The sequence below is a fragment of the Geospiza fortis genome, unplaced genomic scaffold, assembly GCF_000277835.1.
Source record: "Geospiza fortis unplaced genomic scaffold, GeoFor_1.0 scaffold403, whole genome shotgun sequence".
NCBI classification, from domain to species: domain Eukaryota; kingdom Metazoa; phylum Chordata; class Aves; order Passeriformes; family Thraupidae; genus Geospiza; species Geospiza fortis.
This window is the reverse complement of record NW_005054336.1, coordinates 1,026,491-1,048,880: the sequence shown is the minus strand read 5'-3', so window position 1 is coordinate 1,048,880 and position 22,390 is coordinate 1,026,491. Positions and strand designations below refer to the sequence as shown.

General features: G+C 39.8%; 1 protein-coding gene across 1 annotated transcript in view; it reads left to right on the top strand.

The window, feature by feature from the left end:
- COL24A1 (collagen type XXIV alpha 1 chain) overlaps positions 1-22,390 on the top strand; it is a 118,767-nt gene that overhangs the window by 5,794 nt on the left and 90,583 nt on the right. The window contains 6 exon segments of the mRNA XM_014307434.2: positions 5,649-6,949; positions 13,393-13,446; positions 16,719-16,772; positions 18,769-18,822; positions 20,445-20,498; positions 22,257-22,301. Of these exon segments, the coding sequence (XP_014162909.1) occupies positions 5,649-6,949; positions 13,393-13,446; positions 16,719-16,772; positions 18,769-18,822; positions 20,445-20,498; positions 22,257-22,301 (1,562 nt within the window).

Here is a 22,390-nt window from a genome sequence, read left to right as displayed (position 1 = left end):
GTGGTGGAGGCCAACGTGCCATTTAGTCACTTCTTATTTGCCATGGGAGCGGCAGCATCAGTTCTCCACCATGGTCCTCTGCTGTACAGGTGAAGCATGAAGCAGGTCATCCTTGCTGGTGAGTGTGTAGCTGCAAATAGTCATCTGAATGCAAACAGATGGGTTGCGTGGTTAAGGCAAGACTCATTCCTGATAATGTTTTGCTAGAGCCCTTTGGGATATCTCAGCAGCCTCCCACCATTATTCTCACCAATGCATTTTTCCTGCTTGTCATTCCCAGAGATTGCAAAATTTGATTTTTCCTGCAGTCATGGAGTTTTTGTTTTGCCTCCCTGCCGTTGCCTTTGTAGTTTTGCCCTCTGGTGTTGCCCATTGCTTGCCTGGTAAGATTGGTTGTTGATTTTTCACATCCCGCTCAATGGGGGCCATATGCTTTTGTGATGATGGGATTTTCCCGGATTTTTATAATAGCTGAGCCAAGTTCTCACTGGAGGAGGGGCAGCACTGTTAGATGTGTGTGGCCTGCCCTGCTCCAGACCTGCAGGGATGGGAAGGGAAGAGGCAGTTTTAGGAAGGCAGTTTACAGTTTCCCGGTGTGGCGGGAGCAGGTGACAGATGCCAGAGACAGCTGGTGTGGTGGCAATTTGAGTGTCTTCATCCCTCCAGCCCACCCTCCTTCTCTGCAAAGAAATAAACATTTTTTCTCACTCCTCGTGTCGCTCAGCCTGAGAATTGCTTTTCACTGACCCTTCAGGTGAGGACTGTGAAAGCTGCAGGGCCGGGGGTGCAGTAACACAGGGAAGTGGGTGGAGATTGAGTCCTACCTGCCTCTTGGCTGAAAATGTCTCCATGCACAGAGCTTTGCAGAAATGGAGTAAAGCCTCTGGTCTCAACATGCTTGTATTGAATTATTTTTTATTTTGTTACCAGCAGATGAAGGAGTTTCCTCTTTTTCTATTAATTTCTTGTTATTATTATTACTGTTATTCAACAGCATTTCTAGATAGCCATATGAGAAGCCTTACTGAATGGAAATTCCTCTCCATCCTTGATGCACAAGTGCCACACATGACTTTATTTTCTTTAAATGCTTGCTTGGGATCAAAATGATGCATTGAATCTTGATGAAACTTTCTTCCCATGAGTGAATTTGGTTCCTCTTGCACTTTATTTGCACAGTGTGTAAACAAAGTTGGAAAAAGCAGTTCAGAGAAGGAAACCTCAGAAGAAAACAGAGAGCATTTCAAGTATATCCTTCAGTTTCAGTATATAAGCTACAGAGTTACCTTATTACATTTGTGGTGCTTAGTGTTTGTCCAGGAACAGGATTGCATGCCCATTAGAATATGTTAGCACCTTGGTTTTTAAACTTCCTTGGCAGTTGCATTTTGAAAAAAGAATATTCTGCCAAACATGAAGATGCTAGCTGATTAACATGCCTTCTCTCCTGAGCTGAGGAGACAGCCTCTGCATGCTTTACCTGAGGGGATACACCTTGTTCAGTTTGGTATGCAGCTATAAATCATGTCCAGTAAAGTACTTGTAAAGATACAGTCTCAGACTTTAGGAGTAATACTTTGAGTGGAGCTCAAGGACATGCAGAATTAATGTGTCTTGCTGGCTTTCCTATGCCGGTAATCTGATCTGGCATCCAGGAGAGCATTTGTTGCAGCCAGGTATTTTAATGTACCCAGTAGCAGATGCATCACCTAGAAAATGGGCAATCTGATGAGAAATTACTCGTGGTTCTGGTGGAGCTGGTTGATGAATGGCCCTTTTCTTTTGCCTTACCCACATTGGAAAACAGAAAGGGAGAAATGTGTGTACTAAGATTGCTGAAACAGGGAGAGCATCTCGGAGATCCTGCCCTCAGAGTAGCTGTGAGTATGGAGCAATGTGGGAAATGAGCAGGAGGGACTGAAGGGAATATGCATGTGAAACAATTCTGTAGTCAAATCCCTTCATCCCTCCCCAGTTCCTTTGTGGGGTTATTTTTGTGCCACGCAAGGGTCAGAAGGCTTTTTGCCAAAGCTGGTGTAAGGTTTTGCCTTACCTCATGATGCAGTAAGGTTGTGAATTTTTAAAGATCTCCTGGAAGGTGGAAGGAAAGCACTTGACACCAAAACCTCAAAACAACCTTTCCTTCACGAAGTTGAGCTGTTACAATTTGGGGGACTAATGGGTTGAATAAGCAGTAAGTGAAGACAGATGTTTTGCAGACATGAGTAAACAAAGAAAACTGACAACTGATAGGTAAAGCAAATAATGGTTGTCATGCTGGGAGGAAGAATGAGAGGGTTGCCTGCTCCCAAAATCCAGTGTGCTGCCAAGAGCTTCTGAAAGCCTTAAAATAAAATAAATATGCATGTTGGACCAGAAGTGAAATGGCTGGCCAAAAAAGTTTGGAACAGCCTTTTGGCTTGACAGTGGGTTAACACGCAGCAGTCAGCAAGGAATAATTCCTTTATACATACTTTTTTGATGTCATTTTTCACACAATATTTATTTGCATTTAGCTCTCTCAAGACCTGTCATTGTCTGCAGAAATCTATTTGCAGGATAGGAAAAAAAATCTTATTCCTCATCATGCTGATTATTTTCTTTAATAACTTTTAAACTATGTGCTCTTTTCAAATCAGAACTGCCAAAAATTTGACCATTTTGCTTGCAGTTTGCCTTTTATTAGTGATAGGCTTGAATGTGATTTTTAAGCTGACTGTTTAAAACCAGTTTAAGATTTTTATTTTACACTTGAATTTATAATACTTTGAATAGATGACATGCATTACTATTTTTAAATAAAATTATGTAATTAAAATTTTTAAGAAATACAACTACTTGCCCAGTGTTTCAGGTTAGGATGTGATACTCAGGCACAACCTTAGGTTAGGCTAGCAGCTGTTCTCCTTGTGCAGTCAGCTGGCCATGCCAGTGCAAAGAGGTAGTGGAGCAGCACATTCTGCCCTGGGGACTATTTGCATGTGTAAAACTGTGTTGCCCAGAGCTCAGGACCTGTGTTTCTTCCCAGCTTCCTTCCACAAGGGCAGTGCAAGCACAGCTTTCTCCTGCAGAGCTACAGGCAGGACGGGGTCCTGGCAAAGAGCAGTGGTTCATTAGCAGAGGCACTGTGCTTCAGAGTGGCCTCTGTTATCAGCCTGACAGATAAAAATACAGCCATGGTGAATTAATTGCTCTGAGGCAAAACATCTTGAGAACTTGGCATACACAGGACTTTCTGCAGAAATACTCTTTCTCCGTACCTCCGTCTGCACTGGCTGCTCGCCAGGATAGTCTTGGCCCGTCCATGAATCTCAAACATGACTAGAAACACTACAAGGTGTGTAATTAATTTTCAAGATGTACGGTGTGTTCAGGTTGATGCTTTTGGTTCCAACTTATAAATCACTCTCAAGGAAATCTCAGGCACTTCTCATAATTTAGCACTGAAACTAAGCCAACATCAGTCTATTCTTAAAGTTTGCTATGAATACATTCAGTAAACAGAGAAAGGGAAACTGGGAAAGGAGACCTTTTTTCCACTTAGAGCGTAAATATCCATTTGTTTCAGTGGCTCTTTTAATATTGCAGCAAATCCTTGACTTTTCTTCTTTACTCTAAATTTTTGTTGTGCCTTTTGATAGTTTTAGTTACTTAGTATAAGCATGTCCAGAGCAAAAGTAGCCTCAGCAAAATGCTGTAGAAAGTGCCTGTGTCTCCCTAGCCAGGCTTATTTGATCAGTGCAACTACTAGATACTACAAGTAATCTTTAATATAGGTGTTTCTCTGAAATCGTTCCCTTGAGAGGTAGAAACAGATGATATCCTATGCTGCTGTGTAATGCTGTTTATGAAAACTAGTCTTCAGTTTCCCCTTGTGAAAAAAATTCCTAAAACATAGGTTTGGGGGACCTTGAACTCATCTGGTCCTAACTGCTGCTGAGGTCCAAGTCAATGTTGAAGTCACTTCAGGTTGTTGGGTTCTGTCCAATTGGTCTTTGAAAATCTCCAAGAATTGAGATTATCCCATGTTTCTGCCCTCCCTGGTCCAGCACTTGACCACTCTTGTGGTGAGACTGCTTTTTCTTTGTATGGAGCTGAAATTTCTTGTGCTGCCGCTTGTGTCTTACTCCTCAGCTTTTCTCTGTTTTCCCTATGGCGTCAATTCAGATAATGGACAATTTTATTTAGATTTCTCCCAAACCTTCCTGTCTCTAGGCCAAGCAAATGTTGTTTCTTCAGCCTTTTCAGTATTTAGCTCCTAACCTTCCTGTTCCATGTTTCCATGACTGCGTTTTGATTCGACATCTGCAATATTTCTGTGCCTTTCACAAACACGCAGGCAGGCAGTTTTACCAATCAATCTGTCAATGCCATAAATGCTGTCTTATTTTGAGATCCTACAGAAAGGCTCTTGAGGATCTGTGGTTTAGCTTCTAATGAGCCTTTGTAGTGTTTCAGCTGCGTCATAAGGGATGTATCTTTATATTCATCCTGAAGGAAGGCGTCTATGCCCACCAACTCCAACTTGCCCAAATCTGATTTAGGCAATAAGAAATTAATTGGGTCACCTTCAACTGTTGATTTACCCAAAGGTGGCTTTGATTTCTTATCCCAGAGCAGATAATATTTCAGTTTATCAGGATGATAGATAATTGTGTTTCTACCCATTAAGTGAAGATATTTAGTCAGGTAAAAGATGGAGACACTGTGTGACCCAGACTAAGGGAAGGCTTAAAGGACATAGCTCACATTGAATGAGAAACTAGGGAATCCAACACTGAATAAACCACTGCCCGTTCTTCTGTAGGAAGATCGATCCAGATTTCTATATGCCAAAGCCAAATCTATAGAACATCAATCAGTAGGACAGCTGGCTGCTCTGTCTCCTGCTGTGGAGTGCATCCTTAATTCAATGTCTTGTCATGATGGCTGCAGCCTTGTGCAATTTAGGGGGAAAGATGAACCAGAAGACAGGAGCACTACCCTTGGGTCCTGAGAATTCTCCTCTTGCCTTGCTCCTCACCACTTCCACTGCTCCAGAGTTCATCTTATCCATGGCTCTAGCAAGTAAACTCTGTGGAGGGGAAGGAGGTGTTACTGTGCTATAAATAGCTTGTCCTTTCTTATAAATAAAGAAGCCCTTCCCTCAAATGCTTTGATTTGAACTTTTTCGATAAAGAGCAACAGCATGGATTTATTGCAGAAGATTTTTTGCAGAAGAAAAAGTTTTTGAAAAAAAGACTAATTCTCTGCTCAAAGAGTAGACAGTATTAGCTTAATAAATAAGGAACTAACCAAAGTGTATACACTGATCACTGGAAAGTTTGAAGACAGCAAATGAGGATTTTTCACTTTCATAAGTGAATTAACCTACAATGGGCATTTTGTGGACCTTTCTGTGTGTTTGTTTGTTTAGTTTGGTTGGGTTTTTTTTTTAAGATGGAATTTTTGCTCTGATTTCAATTATTTGTTTGATTTATGTGAAAGATCAGTGCCTTCCAGGGGGATTTGGTGGCCTTACTGTGTGAAGTGTATATGCTCTGAAAGGTACAGATTTGTTAAAACGTTGTGTGTACATTTGTTTATATGGATCTGAATGTATGAGCTTGTAAATTAAATCAACAGTGTGCCTTTATTTCTTTTTACAGCAATAGATGTTCTTCATCAACTAGGCCTTGTGAAAGATGTCCAAGAGCCTTCAGAGACTGCTGTGCCATCATCATCCTCTCTGTTACCTCAGGGTATTCGTCTAACTGCATCAGGAGCGGTGCTAAGCGATGATGCACATATTGAGTCCCGTGTCACTCAAGTCATACCATCAAATCTAGGGCATCAGTTCACCTTATTGGTTGGGCTGTACTCTTACAGAGCCAGTAATGCTTTTCTTTTCAGTGTGAGGAACAAAAGCAGACTGCAGTTTGGTGTCCAGCTGCTACCGCGAAAGGTAGCGGTGTACACTGGAGGGAAGCAGCCCGTGTACTTTGATTATTGTGTTCATAATGAACAATGGCATTCATTTGCCATTGGCATTGGGGACAAGACTGTCTCACTATTTGCTGAGTGTGGAAACAAGTACTACAGCAGTGAAGTACTTTCTGAACTGGAGACATTTGATTCAGAGGGTGTATTTACCCTGGGAAGGATGAGCTCTCGCTCTGTCAGCTTTGAAGGAGTTATATGTCAGCTGGATATTATTCCCTCTGCAGAAGCCTCTGCAAACTACTGTAAATATGTGAAACAGCAGTGTCGCCAGGCTGAAACCTATCGATCTCTGCGTGGGGCTTCACTTCTGCCACATGGGCTGGATGCTTTTTCGAAGATGATCATTGATGAGGAAAACCAGGAAGATATATCAGCTTATAGATGGAAAGAAGTATCAAACGTGCCTGTTACCGACGTTGCTCAGATTCACTTTTTACCAGACCACTTTGAGTTAAGAAATGCCTCTGCATGGGAGTTTGCGGACACCAAACCTCTGTTGCTGGAAGCTTGGCCTCAAACAGAGCTCCAGGAGAACATTGATCTGGCTCTTCAGCAGCAGGAGATGAGCGCAAAAAGGAACATTACTAAAACCCCTGCAGGATCGTATCCAAATAGTTCGGCTAATACCACAGAAGATGCAGGCAGACATAGTGAGCCTTCTCTGATCTCCCCTGTAAAACAGAGTAAAATTAGAAGCAAGGGAATGGAAAAAGCAAAACAGCGCTTAGATGAACCAAACAAAAAGCAGCAAATCTTCAACACAACTCTGTACAGTTTGCCTGCTGAGCTCCCTCTGGATAACCAACTCCATCCGGAGCAGGAAGGTGCATTTGATGCTGATGAGACTTACCATACAGAAAGCACTTATGAAAATGGTATTGATAATTATGGTTATGACTATGAAGATCTTGGCAAAATGTTTGAAAGGGGAAGTGTCAGAGGTCCAAAGGGGGAAACTGGACCTCCTGTAAGTTATCTTTATTACTCTTTTTACTATATTGCAGCAGCATACATTTAACAGAGGCTTTGAAAGAAACCTCTCCAAGCATGCCAAAGCTGTGACTGCAGTTTCTCCCAGTTGTATTGTACAATTGTTTGCCTTAAATGTGTCTTTTTCTCATATGTAATTTTAATGTAAGTGTCATATACTTTTATTTACTGGAAGAATATAAAGACATCCATGATATTCACATTCTGGTGAAGTGGTAGGCAACCCAGACTTCTTTAAAATTTGGAATGCAGCTGGATGTTTATAACTACTAATTACAGAGACTGCTCACATAATAACATTGCAGGCTAATTTAATGCAGTTCACAAATATGGGTGCTGGTCCATAAAAAGAACAACCAGGCTGCTTGGAAGACTGACACAGTTGTCTTGGTTGAGCAATGCTGTCAAAATTTGTAGTTGTAGAAGAAGACCAGCTGCAGAATCTAGTCTGCAATCATTCATAATCCAAGGTTATGGGGTTAAGCAAACCTGCATGGAAAACGGTTTTTAGAACAGTGTTACAAGGTTTTGAGGTATTTTTACAGTTCACAGGGTAAGTGATTTTTGATACAATTGCAAATACACAGTAGTGGTTTTAACAGAAACTCATTATCCTTTCTTATTGTGTACACAAGGCTCATAAACTTTTTAATACATAGAAATGTGCCCATATATATGGAGCTACAGACCAGAAAGAACATTAGTTCCTGCTTAGCCTGGGAAATATGATAGATCATGCTTTGTGCTTGTGTGAGATTTTGGTTAAAATTTTAAACCATACTTTTTAAACCACTTGCTTTTTTTGTTTGGTTGGTTTTGGTTTTGTAAGTGTTCATCTGTTTGGTTATTACTGGAAAGCAATTTGATATGTGTTAAGCAGCTCCTAGTATATATTTAAATATGGCCATATATTTATTGCGTCTATTCTTTCAGCCCTGAGATATTTTTTTTTCTTGAACTAGTTAACAACTCAGAACCTATTCAAAAGTTCACTTTTTACTCTAAACAGGATCCAGGCACAAAGTAATTGTTACACAATTGAAAAATGTGTTAACAAGTAGATAGCACTCATGGAGACATGTCACTAAGCATGTAGCTTTCATCAGCATGAGGTTAATTTCCATTTTTGGACCTTAGGATGTTTAGTAACTACTAACGGAAGGTTTTAATTTTAGCCTGTAGCTGGTTTGTTGTGATTTCAGTCAGTCACAGCCAAGAAAGTTAAATCCGCTCTTTTTCCCGTGTCACAGAAATGGCTGCTGATAGTGTTGGTTGTTTGCATTACTAAGAAACTCCAAGCAAATGCTCTGGGTTGTTTTTCTAGACACTACACACAGACACTACACATACAGTGGCAAAGATGACAGCTGACTTGAAGGGTTCAGAGGTGTCTGTTACCATCTTCAATGCTGTCTTATGGACTGGGGATAGAGAAGTTTGTCTTGTTTAGGAATGCAGACTGTAGTTTGTAGGGAATAGGCTGCATTTGTATTGAGGCGTTTTGCTCAGGATTTGGATAATGTGCTCAAGGTCTTAAAGATCTGTGGTAGAGCTGGGAAGTTAATCTAGACCTTTGTGGGCCCCAGGTTGGCTGAAGGGACCAGTAGAACCTGCTGGAACAGAGGCAAAGCTAAAACACCACTCTGCCAGAGAGGTTGACACCCAAGCGAGAGGAGATCTCTGCGTGAAACTACGAATTGTGCTCTGTGGAGATTGTGTGGCTCTGTATCTGCTACTGCTGTTGGTCTCAGACTTGAAGAGATTATCTTGCTTTGCTTTTTCAGTCTAGTCCTCCCATGTAGAGATGATGAGAATTAATGCAGCTTTTATATGTGTGGCTCTAACACTTTAGTATATAAGTACTCATGGAGTCTGCAATGTGGAGCCTAAAAAGCAACACTGAAGAACTTAAAAACTTCCCTTGCAGCAAAAAGTCCTGATGAGGCATGAAACCCCCTCTTTTTACTTCTTTACTATGTTGTGGTTGGTTTGAATCTTCTTTCAAGATTTGAACACAGAAGTTAATGTTCGTTCTATTGGAATTGACAGGCAAGAACTAGCTTTTGTGGTTCTTAAACTACTCAGCTTCTTTTAGCTTTTAATCATCTACCAGAACTGATTCTTGCCTTGTATAATTAGGCCTCTTATATTCCATGATCCCACAGCTGTGGAATTCACCCACCCGGCAAAGCAGGGCTCCAGATAGGGTATAAAAAGGGAACAGCTATTTTTTCAAAACTATTCAAATTCTAGCAGCTGTAATGACCAAACTCCCCCCTAGAAAAATATGAAGTGAGTTTAAACTGGAATAGTAAGATTTCCTGAAACACTTCGTTCAAGGGAATGCTGCTCTGTCCATCTGATGAGCCACTCCTTTTTGGGATGCAAAGGGCGTTGGCAATCTGTAAAGATGACAAAAATAAACGTGGTGTGCATTTTTAACTGTTTAACTTTCAAGCTGATATACTTCATTGCACAATCTTAAAGTACTTTGCAATAACATGGGCCATAGTCCTACAATGGTAGAAGGAGAGGCTGATGTGAGCCAAAGTGCTGATTTATGTTGCTTGCTGGTAGGTAATTGCATCTTCAGGCCTATCTGCACAGGATGTGGCCTTCTAAGAGTAAGAGAAATGAACTAGGAATAAATTTCCTCTATTGGAAAAGTTTTTCTAGATTTTCAAGATACTCTGCCAGAAGGAGGAATGGTAGAAGACCAAATGGTGGTGTTCTTTCTAGTTGGTCTGGAATTGTTGCCAGGAGGAAGGGGAAATGGCAAGCCCTGCAATGAGCAGAATTGAGTCCTGGAGGATCTGTCCTATTGCAATCCAGAGGTGTGAGAGTAAGAACACTGAGAGAGCAGTTCAGAGATCCCAAATGTAGTAGCTGCTCTTTCACACTTAGCTTATTTCACTTATTCTACTCTCAGCTAACCTTTCATACTTCTGTTGATTGCACTCTTTGCTTATTTCTCAGTGGAACAAAATTGCCTGTTGAGGCTCCCCCTGACCACAGGGAATGTATTGGTCACTTAATCCCTTTCATGCATTTCCCTGCCCAGGCTGAGAAATCTCCGTACCTAATGATTCAGATAAAGATTTGCTATATGTAATTGACATGTTTCCTATTACCTCTGAGTAAGAGGTCAAATTTAAAACACATGTAACCCAAGTAACACAGGGTTCAGTACCTAGGAAAATAATGTAAGTTATTTCATGTCTAGGAAAGTTCCTTAATTTTATTCCAGTGACCATTGGAAAGGCTGTGAAAATTTCTTGAAGAGTAGCATCTACTTTTATTTCAGGATTAAGCAATGATTGTTTGGAACTTGAGCTTTTTTGCTAAATGAAGTTTTTACAATTCCTAAAGACAGTAAGTTGTAGTATCTTTTTAAAGTTACAAATGATCTGTTTTGAGCAAACTGTTTTTGTTAAACAATTTTAAGTTAACATCTGTAATATTTGTACAAAGTAACTTCCTTTTGTTTTGTTTGATAGTGGTGGTCAAAGTGTCAAATGCTAAAAATCAGATTGACATTTCTAATTGCTTCAGATTTGTTTAATTACAGTTTCCAGTAGTTGGAAGAAAATCTATTCAAACAAGTGACTTATTCCTTGGTTTAAGAGAGATTGGCTCACTCTCACATGTTGATTTCTGTGGTTTACATGGATGCCTGAGAGGCTTAAGTAGCTTCCTAGCAAGTATAAAAAATAGTCAATACTGATTTTGTAGTTGCTTTCCCAGATTGTAGAAGTACATAGGACAGAATAACGTGGAACTGCTAGTTGGAAAGCATGTCCAGGAAGACTTAGATGTGCTCTGCTGAATTTTGCTCTCTGCAGAGGTGTTGCCTGAGTTGCAGGGAGGAGTCTGTGCTGGAGGCTAAAGAGTAACATCCTCTGGTTAAGGAGAGTCTCTTTATATTTTAATCAAACACCTGGATGGCTGGGGCTACCTATTATTGTGAACCAGAGCCTTCATCTACAACAGTTGACTTTGTTTTAAAATGCTCTGGGAAAGTGTTTTTAATCTCTGTCTGCCTAGTTCAAAATTTTGCTGCTTCTTTCAGGGGTTTCTGAGGGCTTAGTTGTGATTAGATTTTCCTTTTTTTGTGCTTTTCTTTTTGTGTGAAAAGAGATAGTTACATTTGAGTTAGAGTAACCAAAGTAAGGGTGGGATGGATTTGGGTGTTTGTTTATTTGTTTTCTGTTGCAAAGGAAGCAGATAGTGTTTAAAAAAATTTAGAAGCCACACAGGGAAAAATGTTCTCACTGCCCTCGTGCAATATATCAGCAACAAAGATCAGGGATCTTAATACTCAATAAGATTCTATTAGGAAAATGGTGGGATTTACCTATTAATGTATTTTAACGTAATGTCTGAAACAGGGATAGAGTCTATTAGGAAAATGGTGGGATTTACCTTTCATGTATTTTAAAGTAATGTCTGAAAGAGGGGTAAAGAACACAAATCACAAAAGAATGCACACTGGTTGCAACTATTTCACTTAACAAAAATATGTTTTCTTTTGTAGTCCCAGGAAAATTATCTAATCAAAAGGCATCTCTTAACTTATATTTTGAGAGGAGATACTAAAAACATACTGCTTCAGCAGGGCAGGGTGGGAGCTCTCTGTGCCCTTTTCAGTGGATTTTTGAACCTGGACAAGAATGCCAGGTCAAGGGTTTTCCATGTATCTCCCTGTTACATTTCTTGTACTATTAAGCATGGGGTCTTTCTAGTCCAGAAAAAAGAGGATATTATTGAGCATTTGTGCAGTCACAATGAATAGAGAATGTCCTATGCTAAAAGCATGATATGTTATGGTTTGATCTAAAGACCAGGGGAAGTGCAGGTATGGGTTTCAGTGTGACTTAATGTAGCATTGTAGGCACGTGCAGATATTCCCAATTACATTTAAACTCCTACATTTATTATGATTAATTGGAGAGGAAATAATTGATATTTTTAGTGCCTTAGAACAACGGTGGTTTTTCCAGAACTGTGCATAAGTGATCTGTATTTTGGCCAAATTAATGTAATTAGATTGATGATGCCTAAATTCCATAATCAGCACTGTCTTCTCTGCAATGACATTACCTTTCGAAGAAAAAAAAGTATAGCACAAAACTGGAGGTTTTTAAAAATACAGCTTTTGTCTTAATGAAATGTTGCTTGCTAATAAAACCCTCAAGGCTGTTTGTCCTTTTTTTCTTCCTCACTTCCTTTTTATCTCTTCCCTGTTTAGCAAAACCTTCCTGTTGGTCATTTCAGCCACCATAATGGCCCTTCTGCTTTTCCTGGTATTCCTTTCAGCCAGTTTGCAGCTCTGTTGTTTGGTGGTGGGCAGTGTGGTACTCAGTGTTCTGCCTGGTGTCTCAGCTGAGAGGATGTCACACACAGAGCAGTGTGAGGAAGCCTGGGTGAAAGAGCAGGTTGAACCCCTAATGCTGTCATCCACTGACCTCCTTCAAGAGGTCTGCCTTTCCTGATGCCCAAATGCCCCTGCAGAAAGTACATGGTTCCTGTTACAGCTGGGGCTTGCTGTGCAGGCATGTGGGTGGGGGTCAATTCACCCTTAAGAACAGCCCATTCCTCTGTAGAATTTGATATATTTCCCCTAATTTGATAGAGGAAATATAATATAAGGTAGTGCAGATTTTAGTTTAGAGCACTCTTTTTTGTTTGAGTACAGTGAAGTTGATCCTGGAGTTTTCAATCTGAACAGCAGTCATTATATAGAAAGGAAAGGTTTCTATGTTCAAAACAACCAGATATGCAGGGGCTGTTATACTGTCTAATATGGTGACTAATAATCTAATTCATTTGCAAAAGATACATTTGATCATGTACTAGCATCCTAAAAAGTCTGCATTATCTTTAAAGAGAATGATATTCATTATGTAGAAGGGCAAATGGGCTACCAGTTATTCTTAGTAGAAGCTTTTAATAGGAAACTGAACAGTAATTGGTCCACATTTATTTTCTCTATTTCATATTTGTACTTTCTGTGAGGTGGTATCTTATTTTTTCACAGTTACCCTAACCTTTCTGAAATGTCTGGCATGCCAGCAAGCTTATTGGAAAGGCTTAATAATTATTCTCTATGCTTTGTTTAGAAATACATTGCACTTGCTTTCTTCCTCTAATCTTTTCTTCCTTTAGTACAAATACACCTGAGTAGAAGTTACTATCCAGGTTGTTAGCTCCAATTTCTCTGACACAAGATACTTTCTAAACAGAAATCTGATTTACAGTCAGATTAAAACCATACTTTCTTGTCGTTTGGAATTGGTTTTCAAATTGAGGCAATCAGCACAAGCACAAGGTTGTCAGTTAGCAAAGCTGGTCTCATCTAGAGTTGTGATACTGTCCTTGTGTCAGGTTTTAGCCTCAACTGCTTTGATTTTCTGTCACCAGGGTCCTCCAGGTCCTCCAGGTTTACCTGGTCCTTCAGGGAAGAGAGGTCCTCGGGTGAGTAAAACAACTGTGTTCTTCTGCACCTCTAGGCAGGTCACCCATAATCACACTGGAGTTTGCATAATTTTGTTTTTCTCAACTTTATTCGTATGCTTAGTGATTGTGTGATGAAGTATGCTTGTGATGAAAGTGTATGATTCTGAAGATTTGGCAGATAGGTTAAAGCAAGACAAACAAACTGTTTCTTCTGCTGTGATCTTCCAGCACAGTTAATTCCATGTATGGGTGCACACACTGGGCATTGTTATATTTGTACCTGGCTTTAGCTGCTCCCAATATTAACTGCTAGTTTTTCCATGCTGCTCCCATCTGCTGCAATCTAAAACCACATTCATTTGTTTTGGAGTGAGGGGGAGTGAGCAATGCAGCCTCAGAGGAGCAGGCTCAGATACAAAATTAACCACTGCAAGACAGAGTGGGGGCAAAAAGTAATCCCAGAAATCTCTTTTAGTCTCTTGAGCTTCAACAGCTTGCTCCTAGGTTGCTATCAGGGTGCTTTGCTAAAGAAATGAGCTACAGTAGGAGATGGTTTGTTTTGTGTGGGTGGGTGCAGCCCAGCAGGAGCAGGGGCAGCAGCCTTGCCCTGTGCCTGGGCACAGAGCAGGGGCTTTGCCACAGTCCCCTGTGTCCCCCTGCCCTGCACGGGGGAGAGGCCTGTGCTCTGCCACTGGGCTGATTAATGAATGGGGCACAAGAGGCTGAATCTGTGTGAGTGCCATGTGTACTAAACCATGTGCCTGAGCAGTCCCTGAGGTCATGGCTGATCGGGGGCGTTTAGCGCAGGGAAGGGCAGCAGGAGGGAGCAGGTGAAGGTTTGGTGTGGGGATGATTTCAGGCCATGGTAGCTGGGGGTGTGAATGGTTGTGGCCGCAGTCAGCACGTCAGAGGGAAAGTGGGAGAAAAGGGGCTCACATCTGTGGGCTCAGCAGATGAGTGGAGGAGTTGTGGTTCAGCCTTTGAGGAAGGTTTAAATGAGATGCTGCTCAATAGCCTGTTGAAAGCCAGCACAGCACAGCATGCTCTAAACTTGGCCTGATGGGTGGGAAGTGCGCTGATCAAAGAAACCAAAAACCAAACTGATGTTCCAGAGCATTTTGGAGGCAAGGGATGAAAAGAGACACATTTAAAAATATAAAATGAAAAACATTCCTTCAAATTCATCTCTTCAGGACTTCTTGGATCCTTCTGTGCAAGAGCTAACAATTCTTACCACTCAGCTTTTTTATGTTGCACGCTGCCTGTGGCAAGGACGTCTGGCATCAGAGTCAGGATCTCACATATCCAGGTAGATCCTCACAACTGGGAAGTTTTCTTAGTTTCAGAGGAGGCTGTTCATATGTTTGGAGCCATCCCTGATGGTGAGATTGCCCTTGCCCAGCTGCAATTTGTTTGGGAATTTTTTTCTGAAGGTCTTTTTAGTGGTATAGAGTACTTAAAAGCTCAGTGTTCTACTGTGTGAGTTCTCTGGATTAAATGTTGTGTAGGATATGCTTTCCAATGAGAAGGGACAGCTTACTCTAAGGTGTGTGGAAAAGTATGAAAATGGCTGAGATGAATATTTACCAGTTGTTCTGAGTTTAAAATATATTTATACAAGCCAAGCAGGTCTATAAAACTATTTGAGAAATGGTTTTGAAATGTCAGTGTTCTTTACTTTGTACAATACTGATAAATTCAGGCAGGTGCAGCTAGTGATGATGTATGTTATGAAAGGAGTTTAGTGAGTCAAAATGCCTGTGAAAACTGGCTCAAAATTCAGTTCCTCATCTAGCAGCCTGCCCTGTGACTTCTGTTTTCCTTCAGATGAGTTGCCATTTGTGATTCTGAAATGTGATTCAAGGTGTCAAAGGGAAACAGCAGAGTGCAGATCTGCATTGCCTGGGTGTTCATCAGAGTGTGTGTCCAAAGCTGATCCTGACAGAGATCCACATGGCTGGGACACTTGGGGCATGTGTGGTTCATGGTTAGAGACTTCCATTGAAAACTGATTTTGATCCCTGCAATTGTATGGTAAAGAAGTTCACGTGTGACAGTGTTGTCTAAGTGTCTGGGCTTATTCCAAGTTGCTTGATAATGAAATTTCAGTGGTTTCAGAATTATTAATGACATGAAACTCCTCTGGTGCCTCATTCCATGAGAATCCTTTTGCACTTTTGTGTTCCAGTGCTGTGCCCCAAGACAGGAATGCTGCAGGCAGTGAAATCTGGAGCCACTGCAGCGCTGCTGGCACTTGCTATTTGTTTCCTTTCTCCTAAATCCCTGACAGTGCCTCCAGAGTTGCCAGTGTGCAAATTAATCTCTCAAACAGCACGTGGGATTAGCATTTCTGTGGGGTTATGTCAACACTGTCATTAGTGAGAGGCAGCACTTAAGAGATGGCGCTCTCAGTGTTACTGCAAGGTGTAATTGGTGAATGAGGCCTCGTGGGGTGCAAAGACAAACACTGAGTTTATCTGTTGTTACACCACTGAATATACAAGAAAGTTCAAAAGTATTCTTATTATATTTGGTATTTGGATTTTGGAAGAACTTTGGCCTTAGTGAATCCAACAGAAGCTTTGTTGCCAGTTTAGCAGGGACAGATTTTCACCAGTTTGGTCCTTCAGCACTTGGAAGATGAATAGCTGCTGACAACCATTGCAACAAATATTTTCCCTAATGTGCAATTTTTCAAGGAGTGAAGATTGCTGAATGTGTTGCAGGAACAGACATTTATACTGGAAGGCCTAGATAGTCTTGATAGCTTATTCTGTTCCTGGAACAGTTGAAGTTGAATTATTTTAGTAACAAGTCCATTTTCTACACTAGCTGTGGGAGAATCAGGAGAACCTTTGATTTATTTTTTTTAAAGAATGTGGGATACATTGCTTTGAGACATCTTTTAAGTCACCAGGAACTCATCCACTCACTTTTCAGTGTGTAGCTGGGTACCTCAGAATGTGATTTTACTGATTTTATTCCATGCCTTCAAGTGCTGTAGCTGGAGAGCAACATTGCAGTGACTATGCCAAACCTGTTAAGAATTACCTGGGGACACAATAGAAACTGAGATTTGTAATGAAAAAGAGGATACTTACCTTCACTTTTAATTTTTAGGATGATGTGTATGTTTTATTTCTTGTGAATCCTTTGAAAATCCTAACCAGTGATTCTAAAGGCAGGAAAGATGCAGTAAAATTATTCTCTGCAATCCATTCATATTTGATCAGTGGTGTACAGAGTAATCCTAGTTGTGGTTCTCTTCATTTGTTTGGCTTTTTTAATAGGGTATTCCAGGACCACATGGGAGCCCAGGTTTGCCAGGATTGCCAGGTCCCAAGGTGAGTTTATTTATCCATGGTGACATGTAAATACATGAACTTTTTAATACTTTTGGGAAGCCCCAGAACTGTTTCCTGTAATAGAAATAATTGGTCTCCTTTTGTTAGCAGGTGGAGACTGCTACTATAAACGTATTTTAATGAAATGTAATAAATCAAATTGAACTTCAGATAAAAACAAAATAACATATTATTCAGTGGAAAGAAAATCACCTATGTGTGCAGAATTATAATTTGGAAATAGTTATCTTTGCAAGTAATCTGTACTTCCCAAAAGAGTTCCTATAAATCAGCTCAGCCTCTGATAAACTGAGGTTAAAATGCTTAATTGCTGTAAACTTTTGCTTTGTTTAAAAAAAAAAGGAAAAATGTAGACTGTAAGTCCCTATCAATTGCTATTTTATTGTCCATGTCCAAGCCTTGCTATTTAAATATTCTAATATCTGGGACATTATTATTTATTAATATGCTAGAATAATTTTCTGAAGATTTATGGAAATGATATTTAAAGTCAAAGACAAAATACTGGACTTAAAGCTCAAATAACATCTTCAATCTTGTGTAACATAGGCCCTTTAAATAGATTTGACAGATTTGTGCAGTTGCAGAATGCCTTCAACTCATATTTAGTTTGAACAATTTGATAGATCTGTTGGGAAAAAGGCAGCACCGTGATTTGTTTAGTATGATTCCTAATTGCAGGAATCTGACATGTCATGACAGGTGCTAAAATCTGCTTGAGGACATAAAAAGAAATGTAATAAAGCTTTCAGTGCCAAGTGCTGTAAAACCTAGTGATTCTGGTTTTTGTGTGTGTTTTTGTTTGTATCTAGTTCTATAGGGACAGTTAAAGATTCATAATTAATTTTTACTGTATTTATGCTGGCTATGTAATAAAATACATTTCTAGGAAAATAATTAATTGTAGCCACTTACTCCTAGGCTTTGTTTTATAATTTATTTTCTCCTTCCACTGGATGATAATTTTGATCAGTTCTGTAGCTCTATTAGTTAAGAATAGAAGGAATTGTACATATGTGTATGTACCTATATATTTTTTATTTAAATATCAATATATATATATATTACTAGATGCTTAGTGATCTCTTTAATTTCTGTTAGATTGAGTTATCATTTCAATACAAGCATATTCTGAAGTGGTTTTCTCTAAATAAAAATTAACCAGGGGCTCCTGAAGGTTTGTCTATGAAGACCCAGCTGACCACACTGAAACAAACACTCTTGTTTGATATTAAAACATGGCGGATGAGCTGCAAGGATTTTCTAGCAGTAAATGAAGGCAGAATTTTATTCTGTCTTTGAGATGCATGAATGTTTCTCTCCTGTGCTGAAGGATCCTTTATGCAGTTGCTTCTGAAACATGGCACAACATGAATATCCTTGCAGCAAAAAGTGTCCAGCCCTGAGTGAGGGTCAGCAGTTCCAAGGATGGCCAATCCCTCAGCATTTAATTCCTGAGAAACAATTGGGGGTGTTTTTAAAGTAATGTAAGGGTATCCGTGAGGTTTGGCTTTATTCTTGGCTCTTTGGAAAATAGATTAGTTAAGAAAAGCTAATTTTGTGGATTCTGGCACAGTGGGAAGGCTGAGCCTGAGGAAACCTGTACAAGGTAATGGTTCATGCAGTAATACAGCCTGATAATCCTGCACGTTGCCCTGAAGTGATGGACACGGGCAGAGCAATTTGGCTGGAGCATCTGCTCTAATCCCGCTTGGATTTACCAAAAAATCTGCTTTTCAAAGTTTTGTGACTTTACAAAATTTGGAAAATGTAAATCTCATTTCAGTGTGAACCTGCACTATTTAATTTTATTCCTAGTTCTTTACTGAAAAAGTTATGAAAAAAATATCTATAGTAGGAAGCACATTTACATTTTTTTCTGCTCTTGCTGTAACAGTTGAGAATACTTGTTTTAGCATATATCATTAGAAATTCTCTTCCAATGGTATTATTGAGCTTAATTTCTCTGTGACAGGGCCCTAAAGGAGACCCAGGATTCTCTCCAGGACGGGCAAAGTGTGGAGAAAAGGTATTATTTTCTTAATTATAGAAAGAAATTTTGTCTGTCCCATTCTTTTGTGTAGTCTGGTTTAATATTCAGATAAACTATAACAGCAAAATGTTTTATATATTCTTTAACACTGGTGTATTTTAGCAGTTAATTATGTTAGACTGACCACTGTAGATACAAGCGACATAATGAATCCAAGGAAAATTTAAAAATATATTAAAAGGAAACTTAAATTATGTATTTGATTTAACTTATAAAAATGAAATGTAAGCACTTTAGACCAATGAAATTGGATTTGATTCACACTGATATAACGAAGTACAGATTCCAGTTTTCCTTAGTACCTTGCATTATTCCAGAAAGTTGTGTAACACAGAATTTGGTGATGAAGATATTTGTGCCGAGTAGGAAGCACTGCAAGATTTGAGGACTACTCTCTGTTATGAAAAAACATTAGGAAATAGCTATGGTTTCCTAGCTGCTGATGTGTACATAACTTATTTTTTAGTGCATCCATGCTGTCAAACCCTAAAATTCACAAGTATATGTTGTCAACATTGATGCACTGAGGAGAAATTGAAGTGCAGCTTCTACAGAAATATTTTCATCTAGCCAGGTTTTTGGCAATCAGATCATAGTGTGGTGAGCTGTACATGGCTGCCTGAAACTCAAGCTATGTTCTTTGCCACGAACCCAAGCAGCCACAGAACAGCCTAAAGCCCACATTTGTATGACTGTTCCTAGATACATGTAGACTGCATCTATAATCCAAAATTATGGGATGGATATGCATTTTTATAGTTCTCGCTATTTTGTGTTCTTAATTTGCTCGTTCTAATTAATAGACTTACATTTAGTTGGACAGTAATTCACTTCCAGGATGTGTTCCTTGACTTACTGGGTTTGAATTCAGGCACTAATCATGAAAGTGAATCTTCACTGTCAGTCCTGAGCAAGACGAAGAGCTGAAAAAACCTTCCTCCCTTCCCTATCTGCAACAACCATGAAAATTTGTGTCTTTTTTCCATCTCCCCAGGATTTAGATTTCTGGTTCTTATTGCCATATACCATTATGTAGTTGTGAAGTTTAAAGAACCTGAAGAGAGCAGCAGTGTTTCCCCACGGCCTCTCTGTCCATATGCACCTCTCAAGTTGTCTTTCGCAGAGATCAGATTTATGCAGATTTTGCACAGCACACCCCATAATAGTGTCCTGGCTCTTGGCTGCAGATTGTTGGCATAACATTAAAACAAACAATACACACTAGTGGTTATATATATGTATTAATTTGAGGTGAAACCACTTGTTTCTGAGGAAAGTGTTGCCTCAAGAGCTGCATGGCTTCTTCACTCCTGTTTATGTTGGCTAAAAGTAACCATTGTGAGGTTGTGAACCAGGTCTGTTCCAGCCATGATTTGGCCATGTTGCAGGAGCAGACATGTTGCACTCAGTGGTTGCAGTTGAGGAGCTGTTGCTTTTTCCATTTTCTTCCTCTAAAAAGTAATAAAAATCAGACGACATCAGCTAACTCTCCATACCAAATGTACAAGAGTGGAGGGAAGATATTAAGTGCTGTATGTTTATAACCTCTGGATCATGTTCCAGTGAAACATATTAATTCTGGATGTTTTGTTGTACAGGGTGATCCAGGCCCCATGGGTTTTCCGGGCCCACCTGGGATCAAAGGCCAGAAGGTAAGGTGTTGTTTCCATTTCCATGTTGCTCATCCTGGCTCAAATCAGTGCCCACCAGGTGGGTGTCTGATGGTCCAGAGGTGATAGAAGAACTTTAGGCTTGCTCTTGGCGCTGTGTCTACTGTGCAAAACCTCCCCTTACAGCAGTTCAGTGGGATCATCATAGCAGGATGTACATCACAGCCACATGAAAGAAACTGCAGAAGAATCAAATACATCCTTTTTGCTTTGTACTCCAGCACTGCTGAGAAATTATTTTATATTGATATAGATTAAATTAAAATATCATAAAATTATTTATGTAATTACATAAAATAATATATAATTAGTTACTATAAAATTATCACATATAATTATTGTATTTAATATAATGATACTATTATATTTTGATATACTAAATATATGTTGAATAAATAGCATATTTCCAACATTTCTTCTCATCCAGGCAAGAAAAAAGATTTTCAAAATCTTACATATGAGTTAATGGTGTCCCTTTTTTTTTTTTTAATCAGCACTCAAAACTTTCCGTCTATCAGTCTGGAGACCTCATAGGGCAGAAGGCCCCCCTTTGCCTCTCCCCTAAATTGACTTGGCTGTACAGGGAGGCCAGGACCTGCCCCTGCAAGCCAGGGCACTTGGGGTGTGTTGGCACCAAAGGACAGCACTCCTGGGCAGGGGCTTGCCTGAGTCCATGGCAGTACCTGAGAGCCTCTGCAGTGCTCTGGGGGTACAGGTGCTTTGCAATGGCTCTGGGAAAGAGCTGTACCAAGACTGACTGCAATTTTTGCTCTAGTTTATTCCCTATCTGTGTGTGACAGTAAATCATGAGAATCTGGGTCTATAAAATCCTGATAAAATTTGCATACTGAAGTAGAGCACAGTAAGAAATGTGGAAGGAAAAAGCTTGGTTTCAACCTGAGAAGGGCTCCATATTTCATTTTGTCTTTACTTTGGCATCATGTAAGGCTAAGGCTGATCAGCAAATTTCAAAAGCAGAATACTTATGGTAAGATCAGCATTATTCTATTAAGTGTCAGCTTTATGCTACTGCGTGTCTCCCAGTGCTTCTTCTACAGAATCCTATTTTCCTTGAGCAGAAGGAAACTCTAGCCCTGTAAGAGAGAAGTAGAATTTCCATTCCTTGGGATATTTGGGCTGAGTTGCTAGGTGAAGTCTTAGTTGTGGAATAAAGATCAGCAAATAAGATAGAATGGAACTACTTAGGAAAAATAAAACAAAGCTGTTTTCTGATGAAACATTTTTTCAAAAGTCAGCATTGTGAGGGCTCCTGACAGCACATGGGAGTCCTTTTATTTGCTGCACTTACTTTCTCTCTGTAGGTGATGGTTGTAGCATTAGTCATAACACTTCACCTACTGACTTTTACAGGTTACAGGAACTTCCTGGCACTCTACTGTAGTTGCCAATGTTGTGCTAGGTTTTAATTACAAATGCCTAGAAATTCTGGTAAAGAACAAAGGGCAGCAGTAAAATGGAAAGACTCATTTGTTTAAAAGAATACAAGTCTGAAACTGCCTTTAAGCATTCTGATGTCTTGAAATTGTCTAAACTGCCAAGTTTTCTTACTTCTTTTCTCTAGCTCAGTTTTCATATGAGCTGCTAAATGTAAACCATACTAACTCTGCAGGCAGAAAAATCTGGATTTTTTTCTTTGATGAAAAGAGAATAGAGTAGAAAAAGAAGGTCTGTTTTGTTTGTTTAATTGTATTTATCACAGATTTCTTTCTCTACCTGCAGGGTCTTAAGGGTTACCCAGGACTGCAAGGGCCACGGGGTGAGCAGGTGAGGGATGCGAGCGCAGAGCTCTGTGCTCTGCAGATGAACCATTAGGATAGGAGAGTGTATAATCCATTAGAAGTGTTCAATATAAG